The sequence below is a fragment of the Branchiostoma floridae genome, chromosome 8 (assembly GCF_000003815.2).
Source record: "Branchiostoma floridae strain S238N-H82 chromosome 8, Bfl_VNyyK, whole genome shotgun sequence".
Lineage (NCBI taxonomy): Eukaryota > Metazoa > Chordata > Leptocardii > Amphioxiformes > Branchiostomatidae > Branchiostoma > Branchiostoma floridae.
In genome coordinates this window covers 21541961-21566647 of record NC_049986.1, presented here as the reverse complement: position 1 = coordinate 21566647, position 24687 = coordinate 21541961, and the positions used below count along the sequence as shown (strand labels likewise).

Here is a 24687-nt window from a genome sequence, read left to right as displayed (position 1 = left end):
TGGAATAGCTAAAATTCGACTATGACTTTTATTTGCTGGAAACAGATGTTAGTGAATAAATACATAATCCAAAGACCCTGGAACTTATCCACGGAAAATCTAAGGAATTAATGTTACCCCTGAAATGTATTCATCTGACCTGAATCTATCAATCCAATGACACTCTGTGTGTATCTGGGAACTTGTAAGATTAAACTCTGACCCTCTGAGGGGTGTGAAACACTTAACTCCTGGGGTTGACATCAAGAAAAGAAAAGCTGGGCAAGACAACTGGCAAAAACTAAAATTGTGGATAGAAGGGGTAAATTGCATTTTACTCAAACTTTGCATCTGCATGACCATTTACCATTAAAATACCTAACATCACTAGTATTTGTTTGTTTTAGAGCATATATTTCATGTACATGTATTTGATTATATATGATAATATATATATTATGTATGTGCCTTAATTGCATATTGCTTGTTACTTACTAGTACTCTGATGACCACACCCTTAAGAATGAACGTTTATTCAGTGATAGTGGTGGAAAGTTGAAATCTTTCTATGACATCAAAAGACTCTTAATATTATCTTTGGCTAGTGACAGGGGCGAAACCCAAACAACTCGTTATCACAGAGAACCAGGGACCCTTCATTCGTCAATCAGTAACCTATATCTGGCTTGGATAGTGCTATCTGCTGTCCTGGTGGCCAGTGGGAGGTCATAGGGTCATATCAACACAAACAAAACCCATCAAATTAATTTCCAATTGTCTTTGTCTTGGTCAGCAAGGCTAGCCCTTTGTAATGGCCACATGTTAGTTGGGCAGCCCTGGCTGTGCATGCTGAACAGCCAAAGCAATAAAATTGGGAAAAAAATTCCAATAGCCACAAGTCTTTTCTTTTCACTTTATTCTTAATGCAGAAATATCCATATAACTTCATGTTATACATATAACAGTTGTGCATAGAATTAATCCAACTTCTTTTCTCTAATTGTGCAGGCACTTACTGTACAAACTGGGTCAACTGTCATAAAGACGTCCACTTTCCAACACTTTGCTTACAGAGCACAAGGCGAGATTTATAACTTTATAACTCCGCTATCTAAATACTGACTCAGGGCCTTGCCCAAACTTTGACAGGGTCCAAAAGTTACTTCCCTGTTATATTCTTTATATAGATCTTTCCTTATCTCTTTTCAAACAGTCACGTATTGTTAAGTGATGAGATTTTCTCCCATTTCCTTGTTGCAAAAGTGCAGAAATATTCCAGTGTTGGAACAGGACCTTTCAGTCTTCAACCGCCCAATTTTGTGTACTTTTTTGGCCTCTTTGAATGTCAAAAACTCATTCTAATGATAGCAATGATTAATGAACCACCCATAAAACATATTATATTTACAGAATTCTAAAATATACAACACATGATCATTATATCTACTTCAAAAGGTGTCAAACAATACCATCTTCAGAATTCAAAGTAACGTTACTTTGTGAAAAATAAGTCCTGCACCTGATTATACAATAGTAACTATACAGCTTTCATATACAGTCCAGAGAAAATTTGAGCATAAACCACATCTCAAATCATAAACTTTGCTCTTAATGTACTCTTAAAGTATATCTTTTCATCATCAAATAATATCCTTTTAAATGAATTCAGAAAATACATCCAAATCAATGACATAATGTAGTTAAGTTTATCTTTTCATCGACAAATAATACGCTTTTAAATGAATTCAGAAAGTACATCCAAATCAATGACATATTTGTCATGTGTTCAGCTTGGTCCCATTGTAGAATTTTCATGTCCACGATTACTTTAAACGTCTTAAAGTCTTCACTGTTTCCCCTTCTTCTTGCGAGGTTTGGTCCTCTTCCTGGTCTTGGAGTCCACGATCTGCTGGGCCTGTCTCTTGAGCTGCTGCCGTGTCAGCGTGGAGTCTTCGTCGTCTCCCGAGTCCTCGTCATCCTGGTAGATGTCGCCCTGCTTCTGCGTCTGCGGGAGCTTGATGCGCGTGTTGTGGCTCGGCACCTTCGTCTCGATGCTCGCGTGGAACTGTGGGATGAAATGCAAAGAGTTAATGTTTGTTTCTTTGATTTGTTTATTTATTCATAAGAAGCTCAAATCGGCCAGCAGGCTGCCTTTCATTTAGGTCATGACGGAAGTCAGGGTCAGAAAAAATATAAGAGAAATACAAATTTATTACATTGACTCTTGATATATCTGTCAACAAATATCACTACATATACATGGTACAAAACATTAGTAGAGCGCAATTTCAGTGTTCCTAGTCCATATCAGTTTGGTCATTTCTTTTAGTTTAAAGAGTCTCTTAAAGCAGGTCAGATTTGGAGCCATATGTGTGTCTGGCAGTATGTTGTTGCAGACATGGGTTGGTTAAATCCCAAAATTGTTAACTGTAAAAAAATTCTATAAATCAATCAGGGCTCGAAGGGTAGTTTTTCATTGAGGTAATGACAAAATCCCAAAAAATTTAGGTGCACTGAAATTTTTTAATAGGGTGGACCAGTGCACCTAATCCCAAAAATGAATTTTGAGCCCTGAGGATTGAATGGTAGCAAAGAAAAGGTCCCAAAGCATTTCTGAAGTCTTAGGGGTGGAGGGTTGTTAATCCACTGTGTTAGTGAGATGGTATTAGAAGGTGGAGCCAATCACACTCCTTCAATTAAATAATAATGAAGGGATATACAAGACTTTGATAGACTAAAATCCAAATCAATGTAAGAACATAGCCCTTAATACAAAATGCAGCTGACTATTTCAACCTTTGGAACTGCACAAAAACATTTATCATTAGATTACAGGATGAAGGAGAATTCTTTGTACACAACCAGTGGGTACTTACATAGCTTACGTTTTGATGTCTCTCAGACACCTTCGTCAGAGCTTCTAACTGGAGTTCTGCTTCTCACCGCTATATGTAGCCGATGTAGGTGGCGCTTTTGCGGTGAGAAAACAATCCCAAACGTGGCTTAGTTTGTATCCCCCCTCGTCCCGGTTCATCACTGGGGTTGACTTTCTTATCCAGATGGCCTCCTTAATCCACCGTGCCCGCCTATTGTCTTCCCTGTCTATGACCTTCGCCCCCTCCCAGTCAATTACGCAATTGTTCCTGGCGATATGGTCTGTAACTGCCGACTTCTTTTCTTCTTTGAGCGCAAGTCTTTTCTGTGATCTTGTGTATCTTGTGGCATCTATGTTGTTGGCTTCTTTCTTGTGTTCTTCTAACCTCGTCCCAAAAGTCCTTCCTGTTTCACCAATATACACCTGATCACAGCTCTGGCACGGGATTCTGTACACACAGTCTGTTTTGGCTAAGTCCTCCTGTTTGTCCTTAGGATGCACTAACAGACTTCTTAGTGTTGTTTTGGGTTTGACTGCAGTGGCTATCCCGTGTTTCCGAAATACCCCGAAAAACGTTTGGGATTGTTTTCTCACCGCAAAAGCGCCACCTACATCGGCTACATATAGCGGTGAGAAGCAGAACTCCAGTTAGAAGCTCTGACGAAGGTGTCTGAGAGACATCGAAACGTAAGCTATGTAAGTACCCACTGGTTGTGTACAAAGAATTCTCCTTCATCCTATATTCTACCAACCTGATGAAACTATTTTCGGACATTAGATTACAGGAAAAACTAAAAAGAAATATAAGAGACAAAGTAATGATGAGCTAAAGCTGTCAATTAAATTTTGTATTTGCACAATTGGTCAGCCATATTGCTCTTTCCACTATATGTTCTTTATTCTGGACAAACAGCATCCAAAAGACCTTTACATTGATTTATAAAACGTATAGGTAACGATTTTTCGCAGTGGACCAAGGACATTTCCACAGCAATTTTTCATTTCCTTTGTTCAGTCAGTGGAAATAATTTGTTATCAGAAACCAAATAAACTCCCAGCCAGACTGGTTCCCAGTTGGCAAAAATATCTGCCACGAAATTGTATTTTCATAATGTCTTGATTTGCATAACACCATTATGTCACTTTCAATTATATTTTTGAGGGAGAGATTTCGACAGGGAATCCTCAAATAATCCAGGATATCCTGCCCAATCTGACCTCACAATCCGATAATTCTGTCATGAATAAAGAGTGTTTTCTACAGAATCAATAGCTTTGACAATGATGGATAGATGCTGTTTTAATTGAGAGAATTGAGTAAATGTTACAAGACTATTTTCTAGGAGGTCAATAACTGCCTCTCAACTGTAAGGTAATGAGGCCAGATGGACGATATTACCAAATTAAGGAAGGAAATTGTTTTATTGGGATTGCCTAATATTTTGCAAATGCAAAAATGGTAGTCCAATAGGATTTATGAGTTAAGTTGTTAATCCACTGTGTCTAGGGCACGGTATTGGGAGGCGGAGCCCATCCCTCTCCTTCCACCACCTTTTACCTCCCTAACCAAAGTCAGGTTCTCATTTTCTCATTTTCCAATTTCTCCTTTCCCCCTCTAGCTTAATTAAAATTTCGTCATGATCACCATCATCAGAAACATCATATGAACTTCTTAAAATGATCACATTCCCAAGTGTCACAGGCCAAAGTTAAAACCTAACCATATCTAATGACATTGACACTAGGGTTAAACACTTCAAAACAAATTGCTAACTGCTGCCTTGTCCTAATTAAGGCCTACGTCGCATTTCCAAACCGTGGCCCAACCGGGCAACTTTCAGGAACGAAAAGTATGATATAAAAGACACCAAACTACACAAGACGTAAAGAGTGCATTATAATTATTTGTGCATCTTTCTACTTATACATTTCTATTTTTATTGAGTTTGTTATACCCTTTAGCTCATTGAGCTAATCTTCCAGGGCTCATTATATTTCAGCCATACCATAGGTATGGTGAAATATATTGTATTCGTAATGTTTCTTTCTTTCTTTCTTTCTCCTGTCAAATTTTCAAAGCGATTCATCTCTGCCGTTTCTGGACCAAATGACTTGAAATTTGGCACAAGGGTAGAATGGGCAAATATCTAAATGTGTTTTTTTCATTTTTTTCATATCTGCTCCTTAAATGATTTTATTGAGGTTTTATTGCAACTTTTGGACCAAAACTGTATATTTTGGCCCCCTGTACCATGGTATTACATCCAAATGACCTGAAATTTGGCACAGAGGTGCCCTAGATACTTATTCAAAGGATCCATGTATAATATGTGGTATAAATCACTTCAAAATGGCTCCTTAAGGAGGTTTTTGTGGGAGAGTTTAGGATAGGTAAGGTTGGGGTGCCGAGGTCAACGACCTCTAGGTCATTCTGGTGTGTCAGGGCCACAGGTGTGCCAGGTAGATCCAATTATCTACCTACCTACCTAGTCCATAGACATCCAGGTGGTTGGTGGACAAGGTAAATCCAATTAATGGCCAGCCAATGAGCGAGCTTATTTTGCTGGATGAGTCCATTGTTGGACAGGGGGTGTATTTTAAAATTTACTTTTAGACTTTGGTGATAATGCCAATGTTTTTTTTAGTGGAAGTGTTTTCGCACTGATCCACTTGACACAAGACTACTACTGGGACAGTCCATTTTTGCACATAGGGGGGATTTAAAAAAAATCAGTTTTGGACAGGGGTGATGATTCCGAATTCCATTTGTTAAATGGAAGTTTACCCCCACCTGAAGACTGTACATGAGGAGGATTCGGCAGCCAATCAGCAAGCCTTGTGTTATCTGGAAGAGCCCATTCATGCACGGGGGACTTTTTTAAAATTCAGTTTTGGACTGGGTTGCTTATTATACAAAAGGCCATGTACTGTGAGTATTTCTGGACTTGTCAATTGTGCAATTTCAAACAGGGTGAGCTGGGAGATTCCATTCTTCGACGAAGGGGGTATTTTTTTAAAATTCATTTTGTGGACTTTGCTGACTATTTTAGCTGATATATTTTTGGATCGCTCCACTTTACATAGGGGTATAAGGCAGGAAGCGTGGATTCTTGCACAGAGGGGGGATTTTTTTCAAATATGGTTTTGGACGGCTGATGATTCCAAATTCCATTTCTTAGCGGAAGTGTTTTTGGAGTCGTCTATTTTTTTGAGTCCATTCTTGAAGGGGTTTTTGTAAGATTCATTTTTGCTCATAAGTGTGATTAGTAGTTAGAAGTCATTTTAAGCGGAAGTGTTCCATTTTTGCACATGAGTGATTATGGAACAGTCTATTGTTACATGAGGAGGGAGATGGCTGAAATATGCTGTATTTGCTCTCCAGCAAATGTCGGCCTTTCTAGTTAAAAACACACAATATATATATATAGTACATTTCTATTTCTTATTCCCACAAACAGCCTGACCAGGCTCTGGATTGGAAATGTGCCGTTAGCCTAAACAGATGTATGGTATTCTGAAAGAACACCAAGACCCCTTACCTCCTCCTCCTCCATCTGCCTGATGATGTCCTGCAGGTCCTTCCCATCCAGCTCCTCCATCAGCTTCAGCAGCTTCTCCTCAGAAATGGACAGCAGGTCCAGCACATACTCATCTGAGGTGGGGGAGATCTTAGCTGTCGGAACGTGGCCTTTGGCCTGGGGGAGATGGTAGGAAAGGAATACAACTGGTTAGTATTGCCCTGATTAAAGGAATAGTTACCAAGGCTGGTTGGTTGTATGTAAAGAACTTTTCCATTATCCTCAGAGATGGACAGCAGGTCAAGAACATACTCATCTGATGTGGGGGAGATCTTAGCTGTAGGGACATGGCCTTTAGCCTGAGAAAAGAAATTAAACAGGTCAGGTAATGGTTACCATGGTTGGTTGGTTGTGGTTGTGTGTAAAGAACTTTTCCATTATCCAGAGATGGACAGCAGGTCCAGAATGTACTCGTCTGATGTGGGGGAGATCTTAGCTGTCGGGACATGGCCTTTAGCCTGGGGAGATGGTTAAAGATCAATTGTCATCACCCACAATCTGTAAGTACCTAGGCAAGTACTTCTCTAAATAATAGTGTAAGCGCGCTGACTCTCAGCGCTTCAGCCAGGGTCGGGGTCTAGAGAATGTTTTGACTGAACTCACCTTGTCTTTGCTGAGGAGTCTTGAGAGAGAGGACACGCACTCGCAGACTTACGTTTTGACGGTTTAATCTAGCAGTGTTAGTAGTTGTACAAAGGCCGCCAACCAAACTGGAAAGTTCTGGTTCTATCCCCTTGTCTGAATCTTCTTAAGTGGGTCCCTTGTTGTGTCCTCAGTGAATTCCTGTGTCCTGTGATTCTCCTCCAGTTCTTGTATATTCCAAGGTGAGCTCTTAATCGTAAAACTTAGTCTGGTCTCCCGGCTACTGGCTGACTGTCCTCTGATGCCTTCTTCTTCTTCTTCTTGGAGTACACTTGTCTCCAAGCCTAAATTTCCTGGAGAAATAATCTCTAGGCCTAAGTTTCCTGGGGTTGATCTCCACCAGGCCCAATTTTCCTAGAGTTGGTCTCCAGGCCTTTTCTGCCCTCTGTCTTCCTTCTGCGCGGGCTTCCTACTGTCCTAAGCTCCAGCCGCCCCTGGGCTCCCTTTATAGTGTTGGGACTATTTGGCGGGAACTAAATTATGTTAATCTAAAGACTAAAGGCGGCAAATTCAAAAACTGTAAGTTGGCGATTACACTGGCCCCCAATTGTCCGTTTTACGACAATTTCACATTACATACATGTAATAAAGCCAACTTCCTTACACAATGACTAGTTGTTAGTAGAAATATCATGCAATTGAAATAAGCTTGGCTGAAGTCCATATAGGGTTGTCTACTTCACTACGTTGCACATGCATTACATACAAGTTTCTTAGAGTATTAAAGTTCGTACATGACCACGTGATCCTCCTGGAATTCAGGTTGTTGGTTTGATCTTGATCATCTATGGCTGTTCGTCCTCCGGCAGAATACATACTAGTTTGTCAATCGGTCGCTCCAGGATGTTACGCTGGGTCTTGACCTGCACTCGACGCACTAGTCCACGTCTGTCGGGCATGACTTGCACTATTTTGCCCAGCGGCCATGCGCCTCTCGGTGTTTGATCGCCCTTCATTATCACGATGTCTCCTACTGCAAAGTTTCTTCTAACCTTGCCCCACTTCTGGCGTTCCTGTAGAGCTGTGAGGTACTCTCTGGTCCACCTCTTCCAAAATTGGTCGGCGAGGTATTGTACTTGCTTCCAGCGCCTTTTAGCGTACAGGTCGCTCTTGTCTGTCAAGCTTGGTGGCAAGCTTGGTCCCGACCTCATTGTCAACAAATGGTTTGGTGTGAGAGCTTCAACATCGTTAATGTCCATGCTGACCGCCGTTATGGGTCTGCCGTTGATGATGTATTCCACTTCACAGAACAGGGTACGCAAACCCTCATCATCTTGTAGTTTCTGTTTGCTTATAGCATTGAGAACTTGTCTTATGGAGCGTATTTGGCGCTCCCAGACTCCTCCGAAGTGTGAGCCTGTAGGTGGGTTGAATCTCCAATCCACATTCTTCTTCAGCATGGTCTCACTTATCTGGCGCTCGTTCCATTTCTTTATCTCCTTCTTCATCTCAGCCTTGGCCCCTACTAGATTTGTTCCGTTATCAGACCATATCTGCTTTACTTGTCCGCGACGAGCGACGAACCTTCTAAGTGCACTGATACACGAGTCTGTATCTAGTGAGTCTGCCTTTTCAATATGTACAGCGCGAGTCGCCATACACGTGAATATTACTCCATAGCGCTTCACGGTGCTACGGCCTCTCTTGACCTCTATCGGTCCGAAGTAGTCTACACCGACTCTGGTAAATGGTGGTTCATCTGGTGTTACACGATGTGATGGCAAGTCCGCCATCTTCTGCTCTCCTGGCTTGCCGCGCTGTCTGCGACAGACGACACATTTGCTTATCACCTTTCTCACTAAGGAGTTGATCTTGGGTATCCAGTACCGTTTTCTTGCCAGGGCTATTACGTATTCCCTTCCCATGTGTCCCACGTTACTGTGGAGCTCTTGAAGCATAAGCTCTGCTGCTCTTGACTTCTTTGGAAGCAGTATGGGATGTTTTGTTTCCACTGGCAAGGTTGATCCTCCCAGTCTTCCTCCCACTCGAAGGATGCCTTTATCATCCAACTTGGGATCCAGCTTTCTAATGGTACTGCTCATCCCTTCTTCTTTGTACTTCATTTGCACATGCTTTATGACAATCAACTCTGCTTGTTCCAAATCATAGCATGTTGGACTCAGTGGCTTCTTCTTTGTCAACAAGGCTTGGCGTACCTTTACTAGCCAAGCTATAGCCTTCTTCAGTCGGTGCCAGCTCGAGTAATGGCGTAGAAGTTTGTCAACTGGGTTCTCCTGTTCAACTTCTTGCGCCACTATTGCATGCACCTTTATCTCCGGGTCGAGCTGTGGCTCATTAACCCTTATAATGTCCGGTTGGCTTGGCCACCGGCTCTCTTCTTGCCACAGGAACTGTGGCCCCTTTAGCCATCGTTCATTCTCGATGAAGTCTTGTATGGGTTGACCTCTTGATGCATCATCCGCGGGGTTCAAACCAGACTCAACGTAGCGCCACTGTCTCGGACTTGATACCTGTCTTATGGTTGCGAGCCTGTTCGCCACGAAAGTGTGGAATCTGGACGTCTCATTGTTGATGTACTTGAGGACTGTAGTACTGTCGGTCCAGAAATGCGTTCTGTCCACCTTGAGGTCTAACTCTCTCTTGAGCATTGAGTCCACGCGGACTGCAACTACTGCCGCATTAAGTTCCAGTCGTGGTATGGTGATCTTCTTTAGCGGCGTCACTCGTGATTTTCCCACAAGTAGCGTGCAATGGACTTTGCCCTCTTGGTTTTCCATTCTAACATACGATGCAGTGCCGTATCCAACCTCACTAGCATCTGCAAAATGGTGAAGCTGTACAGATGTAGGTGTTCCAAATCCTCTTGGTTTCAAACACCTGTCCACCTCGAATTTACTGCTAAGCAACTGTAGGTCACTCTCCCACTCTTGCCAGGCATTGAAGTGTTTTTCCGGTATTTCATCATCCCAGCCCAGACTCTCTTTGCAGAGATCCTGCAGGATCATCTTTGGCGGTAAGAGTGCTGGTACGATACTCTTCCAGCGGTTTGTTTATCTGACCCTCCGGCCACCACATGAAGCGCTGATAGTCCCTGTCCTCTGATGGTACTTTAACCTGGGAGAACATTGCTTCAATATCTGCCATCAAGGCCACGGGTTCCTGTCTGAACCGAGTTAACACTCCGAACAGCGTGCTGGTCAGATCTGGACCCTGAAGCAGCTCCTTGTTGAGGGAGGTGCCGGCGTAGGATGCGGCGCAGTCAAAGACAACTCGCATCTTTCCCTTTTGCGGATGGTACACCCCGTGGTGGGGAACGTACCATACCCGGCCTGACTCAGTCTTCAGCTGTTCTGTGGGTACCCGTTCCGCGTAGCCCTTTTCTATTATTTTTCGCATGAACAGGGTGTATTCTTCTTGGAAGCTGCCATTTTTCGTCATCTTCCTTCTTAGATGGTTAGCTCTTTGAAGGGCTACTTGCTTGTTGTTCGGCAGCTCTGGTGGACCGTTTCTGAAGGGTAACGGAATCTGATAATGGCCATCTTCTTTCTTCGTGCCTTCTGATACGATCTTCATAAACCTTTGATCTTCCACTGACATTTCTTTCTTATCATCCTTTGTTTCGTTGAAATCATTGTTGAAATACTCTGTCAGCTGTTGATCCAGACTGATTCTGTTGACATTAGCCTTGTGATCACTGGCCCCCTTGAGGGGTCCATTTACTGACCATCCTAGTACCGTCCTGATGGCGTATGGACCTCCGCCTTGACTGTGAACTACCTGCCAGGGCTCTACAGCCTTAGGCACGTTGTTACCAATTAACAATCCAATTTCCGCATCAATCTGAGGCACGTCTACCTCATTGAGATATGGCCATGCCGTAAGGTCCTTCGTCGTTATGATGTTTGTCTTGGATGCAGGTATTTTCTTTTGCGTGTATGCTGTTGCTATGGGGATTGTGTTTTCCCCTTTCAAGTCCATGACCTCTAGGTCATGCAGGACTTCGCTCTGCACTGCTTTGGTGTCATTAATTGTATTCAGCTTCAACTTTGTTTTCCTGCCACTTGTCTTCAGCTGATCCTTTAAGGCCTCGGTACAGAATACCACATCGCTTCCCGAGTCCAAGAAAGCATATGTTTCGACTGTGATGTTTGTGGTCTTGCTGCGGACCTTCACAGGAATTATCGGTGGCACTCCTTCCCAGCTACATCCGGTGTGTAGTACTCGTCCTACTGCAGCCGTCTTCTTGGGTACCGTTCCAGCATCCCGGTGTAACACAGTAGGGTGAGATTTTTGACACCTCTTACACTCTGCCCGCTGCCTGCAGTCCCTCGCCATGTGTGTTGTAGCTTTCAAGCAACCAAAGCACAAACCTTGGCCTTTGATGTACCGCAGGCGTTCGTCCATTGGTTTGGCGCCGAGCACCCTACAGTCGCTCAGGCAATGATTGGGTTTCGCACAGTACAGACAGCCACCTGTAGACTCAGTTTCTGCACTGTCTGTTGCCATAGCTACTGCTAAGCTTGAACCCCTCCTAGGTCCATGCTTCTGTTTGAAGCTAGAACTCTGGCTCTTCTCGCTGTTGTTGAGATCGCCAAAGACCTCATTAGAGACCACGTCCTCTTCTTTCTGCACGAAGGCAGCAAAGTCACTGAAAGTGATTGAGCGTTCCTTCACTATTCCGTGAGAGTGCCTTCTCCACCTTTCTCTTAGCTTGAAAGGAAGCTTGTCCACAAGCAACTTGATGTTGGAATAATGATCCAACTCTCTCAGGTACCTGTCTCCACTCATGGCGTTTTTACATTCCATTAAGAACAAGACGAAATTCTTCAAGGCCGCTTTGTCTTCTGCCTTGATCTCTGGCCACTTGGAGACTTGCATGGAGTACGCCCGAGATATCTTGTGGGGTGTCCCATACCTTTCTTGTAGGGATTCCTTTGCTTTCCTGAATCCTTCTTCAGGATCCATTAGGAAACAGCTGTCCACAATCTTCTTGGCCTCCCCTCTGGTATACTGTTGTAGATATGACAAGCGGTCTTCTGCATCTGATGTCTTGTCTTCTATCGCATGTTTGAATGCCCTTACGAATGTTGTGTACTTCAGTGGGTCACCATCGAAAACACCGATAGCTCTCGTTGGCAGGCTGGCTTGTTTGTTGTGTTCCACCATCAGCTTGGTGACCTCTGCCTGTGCACTCACTAGCCCTTGCAGAAACTCCTCAGGGGTTGTGGTGACTGGGTTCCCTTGCTCACTTCTTTGCTGACTTACCACGTTGTCAACATGCTGTGGTAATCCTTTACTGACGGAGATGTTCTGCTTTGGTTCAGGTGGCAGAGTTGTACTTGTTTGCAACATGTCGTTTGTGGCGTTTGGGGGTTGCTGAGGTGTACGAACTGGAGGCTGGTACAGTGTGCGACCGCTTGGCATCCTCAAAGCACTGTAGCCAAGATTGTGATCCCTTCGCTCCGAGTTACTATACTCACGCTTCGGCCTTGTCTTATCTGTAGCCGTCCAGAGTACGCTATGCCCCTGTTCTTCTTGCTTTACTTGACGAGGTACATAGCTGAGGATGTTGGGATCCAAGACAGGTGAACGCCACTTGGGATGTTCTTCCCCGCCGTGTTTATCACCTCTGAGCTCCTGCTCTTCCATGTCCTTGAACATCTTGATCTTCGCATCCTCTACGGAAATCTCAGTCCTTATCGCTAACAGCTGTTTTTCCTGTTCAATCTCCAAGGACTTCCTTTCTAGAGCTAATCTCTCCTGCAGTGCAGTGGCCTGGACCATCAGCTCTAGCCTTTTAATTTCAGAGTCTACTCGAGAAGCTGTACTTGTACGACTCTGAACCGATCGCCTTCCTAGTGAACCTGTTTGAGAAACACTGTCCGACGGTTTGACTGTTAGACTTAATCCATCTGCCCCGAGGGGTTCTGTGTGATCTGTACTTATATCCATCCACCTTTCCACTTCGTGATAGAAGATTTCTGCTGATTCAAACTTGTCAGCAGCCCACTGCTTGTTATCTTCTTCCGCCTGTTCCGGTGTCAGGGTAAGCTGATATTCTCTATGTGCTTCTTTCAATTCCTCATACGTCTCACGCCACAATGTCAGCTCGCCTTGTACGTACCACTTGTTTTCTGGACTTTCCATCCAGGACTTTATTGCGTTGGCCTTGCTCGTAAGCTTTCCCAACACAGAGGATCTGAATACTTTCTTTCTTCTCTTCTCTTCTACTATTTGCCACTCTGCCTTCTTAGGCACTCTTTTTTGTAGATCCTCATTTTTCTCTTCTCCCTCTACACCTACTGTAGAGGAGTCCTTCTCCTCCATTCTGTTTACTGTCCAAGTTTTGCTTGGCCTTCAGAGGTCTGTTCTGATCACACAGCTGTGCTGTCACTCAGGATACCCTAAAACTGCTAATTGTTCTGTCTGGTGGTATTTGTCGTTGTACAGAGGTATTCACATGCGATGTAATACAATACACGATAATCCAATGTCCTTGCACTTGACAGTCGGACTAAATTCTGAAAAGGTTAAATTCTTCCCCTTTCAGACGCATAAACAGACAATGGTAACTTCTTGCAACAATTATCTGTTTTACGGTAAGGTGACCTGCTGCAAGGGGTTGCTACTTCCTCTGAGTTAGGTCATCAATCATCAACCACATTCGGATATGTCAACCTACTCAAGAGGCCTTTGTTTCCTGTAGATAACACTTGCAGGCCTTGCTAGCCTCGACAGCCAATTCCTTAATATTCACAGCCCTTTGCTGTAATCCTTCGAACTGCGTACCACTTTAGCGACAGTTCTTTTGGTACTTTCACTCGTTAGAGTCCTTGACCATTAAGTTTTACTCGTTAGAGTCCTATAACCAGTTTTACTGGTTCCGGTCGACCATAAGTTTTACTTGAGTCCTATGGTCTCCTATGATCACCAGTTTTTACTTGAATCCTTCCAGGACCACTAAGTTTTACTCTAAGCGCGCTGACTCTCAGCGCTTCAGCCAGGGTCGGGGTCTAGAGAATGTTTTGACTGAACTCACCTTGTCTTTGCTGAGGAGTCTTGAGAGAGAGGACACGCACTCGCAGACTTACGTTTTGACGGTTTAATCTAGCAGTGTTAGTAGTTGTACAAAGGCCGCCAACCAAACTGGAAAGTTCTGGTTCTATCCCCTTGTCTGAATCTTCTTAAGTGGGTCCCTTGTTGTGTCCTCAGTGAATTCCTGTGTCCTGTGATTCTCCTCCAGTTCTTGTATATTCCAAGGTGAGCTCTTAATCGTAAAACTTAGTCTGGTCTCCCGGCTACTGGCTGACTGTCCTCTGATGCCTTCTTCTTCTTCTTCTTGGAGTACACTTGTCTCCAAGCCTAAATTTCCTGGAGAAATAATCTCTAGGCCTAAGTTTCCTGGGGTTGATCTCCACCAGGCCCAATTTTCCTAGAGTTGGTCTCCAGGCCTTTTCTGCCCTCTGTCTTCCTTCTGCGCGGGCTTCCTACTGTCCTAAGCTCCAGCCGCCCCTGGGCTCCCTTTATAGTGTTGGGACTATTTGGCGGGAACTAAATTATGTTAATCTAAAGACTAAAGGCGGCAAATTCAAAAACTGTAAGTTGGCGATTACAAATAGTATAAAGTCTGACTTATTTCTCTATATTGCAGCAAGTTCAGAACATACTCGTCTGATTTGGGGGAGATCTTAGTTGTCGGAACGTGGCCTTTAGCCTGGGGAAGGAAGTTAAACAGGTCAGTAGTGCCCTGAGGAAGGTAAAGATTACCAAGGCTTCAGCAGCTTCTCCTCAGAGATGGACAGCAGGTCCAGAACATACTCGTCTGATGTAGGGGAGATCTTAGCTGTAGGAACATGGCCTTTAGCCTGGGGGAGACGGCAGGAAAGGAGTACAACAGGTCAGTATTGTGTACAGGAGAGGAAAGTAATGGTCGTGTGCAAAGATTTTTCTGTTATACAGAGATGGACAGCAGATCCAGAACATACTCGTCTGATGTGGGGGAGATCTTAGCTGTCGGGACGTGGCCTTTAGCCTAGGGGGAGATGGTACGAAATGGATTGTTAGGGCTACATCACACAAAATGTGCTTCAGTTCAGTTAACTATGAGAATTCTGAAACTTATGTCTCTTTAAAGCAGGTCCAGCGAGTACTCGTCTGATCTTGGGGAGATCTTAGCTGTCGGGACATGGCCTTTAGCCTAGGTGAGAGGTCGAAGATTTTTGTCAATTGTACGGACACCCCAAATCCCAAAACAGTGTAGTCCAGCAGAATAACTTAAAGTTTGCATTGTTCCACCACCAAGATGATTGCACAAAAACGCTGGCAAACGGCTTCTACTGTAACTCACTAGACTAATGGTTTGAAGTTTGTGAATAACTTAAACCTTACTTCACATTTCTGCAACCAAGCAAGAACAGTTTCAAACACAAACAGAAACAGGTACTCACAGCCTTGATGTGCTGCAGCTTGTCTGCGAGATGCTCCACCCCAGACTTGACGCTGACCAGGATGTGGCTGGCACGCTCCAGTTTGTCCTGGGCCTCGTCACGGCGAGCCTCCTCCCCATCCAGGTGGGACTGCATCTCCTCAAGCATACGCTGGCCACTGGGGGAAATATGGTACATTTGTTCATCAATACAAACTTCTACATTCAGGTGGGACTGCATCTCCTCAAGCATACGCTGGCCACTGGAAGGTGAAATATGACACATCAATATTAGCTTCTACATCCAAAATAAAGGCACAAACAAACATACCACAGGGGAGAAATATAATACATCAATATAGCTTCAATCTACATCCAGGTGGGACTGCATCTCCTCAAGCATACGCTGCCCACTGGTGGTAAAACAGAATCCATCATTCCAATGTTTTCAATTTACAATGTACAAGCAATGAACCAATGTCACTTTAGAGCCAGATAATTATCAAAATATCAGGTTGAAGAATACCCTTCTCCCAGACCAAGAGGTCTCACGTTTTGAATCTCAGCCAGCTGTCACTCTCAAAATGACATATTACAACTGAACTGTCAGATGTTGTAGATACTCAAAAGGCTAATGTCACATTTCCACAAAGGGCAGTTTTGGGGAATGAAAAGTACAATATAAAAGACAACAAAAACATTATTACTTTTTACAGATTCTTAGTTGTTCTTCTGAAGTTCTGTGACACAACTAGGAAAGGTAATATGAAGTTGTGATCATATGTGTCAAAATCCCTCTAAGTACAACTTCAGAGATGCAACACAAAGCGATTTCCCACCTGGAGAGCTTGGCCTCTCCCGAGTACTTCATATCCTCGAACTCGGCCTGCAGATGCTCCTTTTCCTCCTTAAGACGACTCAGCTGCTTCTCGTTCTCCCGCTTCAGCTCCTCGAGGTGTCGCTGGGTGTCGCCCTGGGACATGAACCGCGCCACTACCTCCTGGGGGGAAGGAAGTAACAGGGGACATTTAGAAATGCTCTGTCTTTCAGATTAACGGTAAATCCCCGACCTAAGATGACGCAGTTAAGAAGAGGAATGTTTGTTCTGGCTTTTTCAGTCAGAGAATTCGTGACAATCTCCCCATGCACTAAATCATTCTTGAACATTCATCTCTAGAACTAGAAGTCTTTGCTTTGCACATAAGTAGCATAACATATTATAGATACACCTCAAAGATTAGGGTTTCTGGTGTGGTTATTGCCAAAAACACATGGATGCAGCTTCAGACCCTGGTCATTACAATATCTCTACCTACATGTATGTTGTTCACATTATGCCTTTTATATGTACAAGGGTGGCACTAACATAAGTTTGCCAGTTTGAATGTGCCATAACTACGTCTGTCACGTCTTTGAACATGAGAAAAAAGACCCTGACCTGTGTGTCTGAGACGCCTGTGGCCTCCTTGATGTGCCTGAAGGCCTCCTCATACGTGGTGATCTTCCTCTCCTGCTCCTCAAGTGTCATCTGCTGCTTCTGCTGCTCCTGCTGAAGCTCCTCCTGCTGCAGGGACGCACGCTGCATCTGGGGGCAGAGGGCAAGGGTCGTTAGAACCATGGGGGCAAAGGGTAAGGGTCGTTAGAACTATGGGGGCAAAGGGTAAGGGTCGTTAGAACCATGGGGGCAAGGGTCGTCAGAACCATGGGGGCAAAGGGCAAGGGTCGTCAGAACAATGAGGGCAGAGGGCAAGGGTCGTTAGAACAATGAGGGCAGAGGGCAAGGGTCATTAGAACAATGAGGGCAGAGGGCAAGTGTTGTCACAACCATGGGCGCAGACGGCAAGGGTCATTAGAACCATGGGGGCAGAGGGCAAGGGTCGTTAGAACAATGGGGGCAGAGGGCAAAGGTTGTTAGAACAATGAGGGCAGAGGGCAAGGGTTGATAGAACCATGGGGGCAAGGGTCGTCAGAACCATGGGGGCAAGGGTCGTTAGAACCATGGGGGCAAGGGTCGTTAGAACCATGGGGGCAGAGGGCAAAGATCATCAAAACCAATGGTAAAAGGCAAAGGTCATCAAACCATGGGGACAGAGCACAAGACTTGTCAGAACCATTCGGTCAAAAGACAAGGGTCATCAGAACCATGGGGTCATAACTATGGGGGCAAATGTCATCAAAACCAATAGAATCAAGTTCAGAGGTCATCAGAAGTAGATCTAAAAATCATTCTTTGGATGATGGGAAATCACCTTCTTTTTGGAACTTGAGACATTTTAAAGTCTTAAGTTTTAGAAAAAGAAGGGTAACATGAAAGGTATTATCTATTCTCCAAACGTGTTCTGTAGTTGCCAATTTGTACTTTGTTTAACTATGAAAAAAGCATTGTCTTCAAAGATATTGCCCATGATTCAACCAATGATCTTTATTTTAAGAATTGTCTTACCCTTCTCTCCACCCTCTCAGCGTGAGCCTTCTTCTCCTCGGCAAGTTTCTTGTACTCGTTGAGAGCCGTCTCTCTCTCCCTCCTCTCCCGCAGGACCTGTTCCTCATGCTTAGACAGCTCTCCCTGGAACAAGGGGACACAGGTTAGATACAGACAAATAACTGTACTTCTGGATACATAAATGATTGGTTAGACAGCTCTCCCTAGAACAAGGGAAGTCGGGTTAGATACAAGATAACAATCATACTACACTTATTACAGGTTAGACAGCTCACCCTGGAACAAGGGGCTCAGGTTAGATACAAGCAAACAACTGTTACTGAACAACATGGAAATTGTTACAGCTATAGTATATAGTGGAAGGCATTTGTCCAATTGTAATTGTATATGTATATGTATGGTGTAAAAGTTTACACTGGGATAAATTGCATGGATTGCAGGAAGAAATATTGCTGAGTAGAAGTCTACAAACTAGTATATAAGTATATAAGTTTGTACAAATATTCCAGTGGAATCATATCCTCTTTTGCCTGTTACAAAATGACTATTGTAGCAACTTCTCAAGGAATCGTTGAGTGGTCTGGGTCAGGAATCTTTAGTCTTCTCAGCACTGTCCTACGGCACTTCTCAAGTCAAGGAATCATGAATTGCAATTTACAGTTTTATCTTATGGGTTGGACAAGTAGCCTGGTATTCCGCTGTATTATAGCTTCCGAGTCTCTTTGTGGACTTGGGAGCTATAAATTACATCTGGATACCAGGCTATGGACAAGGCCTTCACAGAAACCCACTGTGATACTAAATGTTGCTACAGAACACGCAGAAGCACCATCCTACCCTAGCAGCGTCCCTGGCCAGCTGAGCGTCGTTGTTCATGGCCTTGAGTTCTGTCAGCTCCGACCTCGCCCGCAGGATCTCTGCCTCCAGGGCGTCCAGCTGGTTCGCGTAGGTCAGACCCTCCTGTAGATCAAGTATAGGAAAACTTATAAGACTCATAAGACTCATTAGGACTTTAAATGATGTAGTCTGTATATACTTCTTTGGACCCTTGCCTCTTTCCCTTATGTCATCCATAATGCAAGGCATCTTAAGGAAATCTCAATCAAGGAAATAGAAGTCAAACATTTATGGAATGTTTTACATATACTCTTTAAAGCTAATGTGCTTGAGACTTAACTTTCTCTCCGATGCAAAGTATAAATAGCAACAGACACACTGAAATTTTTCCTAAATTTCAGCTCTTTAACTTCGAGTCAATGGGTGAATTAATAACTTTGTTAACGGAACGAGAAAATTTATGCACTGTTACTCTGTGTAATGTAGAATAAAACTTAGTTTCTAATCCTCTAAGCTTTCCACTTGAAGTCAAGTCTGAATTGAACTACAACATCTAACAGTAATACTCCACACAGCAGCCAGAGGGCGCTAGTAAACAGCCCGTACCTTGCCTAGGTGCACCTTGATCTGCTGGTAAGTCTTGCGGATGTGTTCTGCCTCCTGACACTTCAGCATCATCTTGTCAAGTCGGTTCTCAAGCTGGCGTAAGGTCTGAGGGAAGAAAGATAAAACTGACAGTGACTATCAAGAAATTAAAGCTGTTAGAAAAAGTGCTTAGTGTAATATCTCTAATAGACCAAGGATGTCACTATCACTATCTTTTGTAGTGGTATTGTTTTTATTGTTTGAGAGAGTTTTCCACCAGTTCAATTCAATCATTTCATGCGATTTAGTTCTGGGGGAGGACCAAGAAAAGCTATGTAGGCTTCTGCCCACCCCCTGCATGTATTTCCCCGCATTTATTTCAATTCTGTATATCAATTTGTTTTTAATCCATGTGATAAGTGCGAATAAATAAAGAACAAAGATCTTGCAGTCTTTAGTTGTTGAAAGTTTTCATCTTGTTTGTTACACATTTTCCTCATCTCTATTTCAATTGATTTGTTCTGCATACGGCTGCCAATATATATTCCCAATAAATTTGGAATGAAGCACTGCTCCCTTTGCTATGTTTATGAAGATTAGACATCCAGGTAATAAGATATACAAATACAAATGTTTCTCAAACACCTGGATAGATTTTGTTATAAGATTTGCAAAAAACATCCAGATGCATAAGTAACATTTGTATTGTGTGCTTCCTTTGATAGATTCATGTGCAATATATCACAGTTATGTATAGTGTATGTGCCATATCCTGACTATGTATACATGTTTTTCAGCTGAACATAGAATAAGGCTTGACATATAAGACAGACAGACAGACAGACAGACAGACATGGACAGAGAGAAACCAGCTCCAGAGGCCTGTAAGTCAACTGTACAACTAAGTTATTGTGTATTTGGTACTGGGTATGTGCAATGTCATACATATGACCAAACAAGGAAAACTACATACTGTTATAAAGTTACTTGACAAGTGATATTTTCATTCTAATTATGACCAAACTCATGTGAGTTTTGTGTCCTCTTTTTGTTCTTTACCAAATAATAACTGACTAAGGCATCACAGCATAATAATGTTGTTTCCAAAAATTAGTCTGTAAGTCTTTTGGCCAGTATCGTTTTCTATGTTTGGCCGTTGTCCCTAGTGTGCATGCCAACCTGGTCAGTTGCTCTCCTAGCACTTCCCTGTCGTCCTTTCTGTAATGGTACAATCAACATGCAACGTCAACCAACCAACCAACAACGAACATTTTAATCATACTCCATTGGCTCTGGGAACGATAAAACGCGTGCGGTAAGTGTGCCACTGTAACACGTGTGGTCAGATGGGATATCAGAGGTGGGGTGTACTGCATATGTACATGGTGCAGTGTAATCCCCAAGCAGATCCTACGGTAGATGGCTACCGGTGGCCAAACACACTCCCAAGCTGGCTTCACTCCTCTGGCAGCTTTTAATACTATCTTATGCTACCGTTGGATCTGCTTGGAGATTAGGTGCAGTGCAGATGACAGACACAGCACAACAGTGGTGACACGTACACAACAGTGGTGACACGTACACAAAAGTGGTGACACGTACACAAAAGTGGTGACACATACAAAAAGTGCTGACACAAACACAGGACAAACATTCTCCAAGACTAGGGTTCCTCAAGGCAGAATTATTGGACCTATACAAATGATAAATCTCTTTTTTCAATAGTGTACTATCTTTTCAGTACTCCAAGTGATTTCTCATATATGACATAAAGGAACAATCATTTTTCCTTTTTATCTGTCATACTACTATTAGTTTATCCCAGTCTGAAAGAACACAAGAACAAGACATCTATTAACAAAACTTCATTGGTAGGACTAAGATTGGTGCATTTTGCAAAACCAGTTCTCTTAAACCAAATTTCATTCCTGTCAGCTTTGTATTATCATAGCCTGTCCACATCACAGAAGTGAAAGTGCATCTGAGAACAGACTCCCAGACATAACTTATGCCTAATCTCCAGGCAGATCTACCGGTGGCATGAGGAGTGCTCTGAGCCACCAGGGTTCAGAACACTCCTTGGCAAGCTAAACTGACCTTATGCCACTAGTAGATCTGCCTGGAGATAAACTTGTGCCCCGTAAAGTTGTGAATGACGTGTGCTCCCTGCAGTGCTTACCTGAGCGTCCTCGGACTCTCCCGTAGACATCTCCTGCGCGGCGCTGGCGTCCGTGATCATCTGGTCGTGCTGTGTCTGCAGCTCCGCAAGCTTCTTCTGTTTCACCTCCGTCTTGTGCCGAAGGTCGTTCAGACGCTTGATGGTGTCGCACACCTTGTGGTCAACGATGGTGATGGCTTGCTGTGGGGGAGGGGGGTGGAGATAGCAATTTCAGTAATGAAGACAATATTCTAGTACCACAAAGTGCACAACAGTACTGTAAGCAACTCAAGAGTTAATGGTTATTCCATTGCTGAGCTTTTCAAAGTGGTAACAAAATATGTTAGGGAGGAAAATAACCTTGTAACCCCATAAAAATACACATCTTACCACCTTATCCTTCCTTAACAAGATTAAGTACATAACAGAATTAACTCTTGTGATCTACCAATAGACCTTTTCTGTAGGAAGAGCTAATGAGGCTAGCTAGCTTAAATAAAGTTAACAAATTGATTGTATGAAATTTCCTGCGTACCTTCCCAGACTTGCCCCTGAGAGCGGCCCTCTCCACGTTCCTGTTATGGAAGGCTTCATTCAGGACCTTGTCATCCATCTGTGGGGGGAGAAATTACAAGAGTAAATTCATGAGTAAATATCAGATATTACTACATGTACAGTGTACACAATATGTTTAGAAAGCTTTCAAAATACATGTAGTCCGTTCTGTTCTTTGAGGTTTGAACTTTGTGGTCATAGGAGAGGTGCAAAAGATCTCTGAATGTCCCAAAATATTGATAAAAGTATCAAAAGGATTCATTAGAAATATGACATCACATGAACACACTCAATATCGATTTATCTTACTACAAGATCATGAGTAAAAGATCATGGTCAAATTGTACTAAGACTAGTAAGAGTAAGAGGCTTTCAAGTTGGTTCTTTGAGGTAAAAACAGGCACAGATATAGATTGTAGTAAACAAGAAAGATTTACTCACAGCCACAGCGTCTGCCTTGAGCTTGTGCAGCTGTTTGTTCTCCTGTCTCAGCTGAGACACCAGCTCCCGGTTCTTCTTCATGGTCCATTGTGAGCTCTCGTAGTACGCCTTACGGTCGCCGTCTGTCGGAAAACAGCACAAAACTCACGTTAAGCACTTTCTAACACCATGTTGTGATACTTTATAATTCTTACTGTCCACTGTGAGCTCTTGTAGTATGCCTTACAGTCGCCGTCTGTGGGAAAACAGCACAAAAATCACTTTCCAAACTTTCTAACACCATTTTGGGATAATTAACTGATTGTTGTTCTTACTGTCAGTAGTTTATTTCTCCGACTAATATCTGATGTGAGCCCTGGTGCTGAGATGCTCTATCATGAGTTTTTCGTTTTCCTTCTTTTAATCTTAATAATTATTAGTTGGTTGTTCATAACATAATGAATTTAGCTGTTGAACACAACACAGATGTCCTTTGAACTACTGTGAACTGAAACTCACCTAAAGTTGTTAGTAAAAGACAGCAATATTCATTTCATACAGTCCCACATGTGCAAAACTACTCTGCAAATTTGCTGCAAATTATGTATCTTTTCTGAACGCCGCCCCCCTCCCCAATCACAGACAGAGCAGCAATTTCCAAGTACCAAAATGGACAGATTGATGTTTTCTGATATGAAAACAGCTCCTGACAAACTCAAAATTGAGTGGACAAATATTCTCAAACATATTGTCACCAAGGAATGCTTCAGTTCTGGAACATCGTTGTTTCATCTCTACTGAGCTCTCTATGACTATGACGTCCGTAGAAACGGTGCCAGTCCCGCGCCAGAAATACAGAATAATTTTCTACCCACCTAAAAGCGCGATTTTCCTGTTGAGTTCCGCGATCTGTTCTTGGATCGGTTGTTTGGGGAGGTGCGAAGTCGCCGGCATCGTGAGTTTTCAGCTTACGGCCGCTACAGAGCAAAGAAAGACGTCTGAAAATGCTGAAGAGTTCAGATCTTTTGGGACGCTGTTTATTTGGGTCGTCTCTAAGGTGACGTCAAATCCTCGCCAGTTATCGCGAGAAGTGAAACTAGCGCCATTAAGCGATTTGGTCAATCATAGCAGCCTAGATGGATCCTTACTCACGAGCGTCATCTAACGAGTCTAACCTGAATTGCACGCACCCACCTGTTCGCTTTTTATCACGGCTTCGGGCATAGACTACGCTTTTTATAGATACTCGTCAACTTTTCTAGACTGCCTTCTCAAAATTCCAATCATCTGGTTCCTTGTCCCCGCATTGACATAGACTGACTACGCTGGCTATTATAGCCTATAATTTGACAGGAGAGTTTTGCTACCAGAGGAGTTGGTCGGCTGCCGAGAGAAAACATGAATCTAAACGTCGACTGACTCCCCTGGACGGTTTTCCCATTTTTTTTTTCTTGCCGAATTCTATCTTGGAGGGACATGTCTACAGCCGCTATATATATATGCATCTCCCCTGATGCCCGCGGCTGATTGATTGATTGCCGAATTCTATGATCCCCGTACCCCCGTAGGAAGGCCCGGTGAAGGCTAGTAAATGTATTGACATACTGTATCATAAAACTCAGTGAGTTGGTCCACACCAACACTCGACCAAGTTGATCTGGTGCAACTACGTTTTTAACGAAGTTGGCTTGCACAATGTATGCTTTTCAATTTTTGTCAACAAACACCACACAAAGTGTTCCCTTCAGGCCAAAGGGACAAGCGATTTTGAGCACTTTTCTATTTATCCTTTGGTGTCTGTTGACTACAACACAGGCAAAGAAAAAACAACTATTTTTCAAGTATCAAGAAATATGTTTTCATACGATCATACGAGCCGATTTTTTTCAAATTTTCCACCAAAAGAAAGATAACGTAATAAAATTCTAAAAATTAAGCTATAAAAAGTACATGTTTGTGAAGCACAAAATGATAGAACAATTACCCAAATCGAAGTCTATGCTACTACATGTAGTACCTATCACTAAACCTTCGTCACCTTGCAAAGAGTTGGTTTTGTGTATCAAATCTTTTGATTTCATATTGTCACAACATTCAGTCCTAATTGCTTTCGCGCGGGCGTTTTTAAAACCATCAACAGCCACCCCAGTATCGGACACCAGGGTTTGTTTTCCTAACCTCGTATTTCTTCACGCCTTGTATCCAGTTTTTTATTCCGCTGAGGGTCGT

At 43.2% G+C, this 24687-nt stretch overlaps 1 protein-coding gene across 6 annotated transcripts; it reads right to left on the bottom strand.

Annotated features, from left to right (window-relative positions):
- Positions 1-1793: 1793 nt before the first annotated feature.
- LOC118420989 (coiled-coil domain-containing protein 151-like) lies at positions 1794-23538 on the bottom strand. Of its 6 annotated transcripts, XM_035828101.1 has the most exons (14): positions 23334-23536; positions 22480-22601; positions 22019-22096; positions 21505-21684; positions 20505-20543; positions 19347-19451; positions 18741-18863; positions 17904-18026; positions 16899-17045; positions 16300-16460; positions 15483-15639; positions 6678-6731; positions 6394-6495; positions 1794-2044 (listed from the first exon to the last, which is right to left on the bottom strand). In XM_035828101.1, exons 1-14 carry the CDS (start codon positions 23410-23412, stop codon positions 1826-1828), a joined length of 1689 nt encoding a protein of 562 aa, XP_035683994.1. In that variant the 5' UTR covers positions 23413-23536; the 3' UTR covers positions 1794-1825. The 6 variants fall into 6 exon arrangements, with proteins under 6 accessions (XP_035683994.1, XP_035683995.1, XP_035683996.1 ...); XM_035828102.1 differs by lacking the exon at positions 6678-6731 and having other exon boundaries at positions 6394-6549; XM_035828103.1 differs by lacking the exons at positions 6678-6731; positions 20505-20543 and having other exon boundaries at positions 6394-6549; positions 23334-23534.
- Between the last annotated feature and the right edge of the window lie 1149 nt (positions 23539-24687).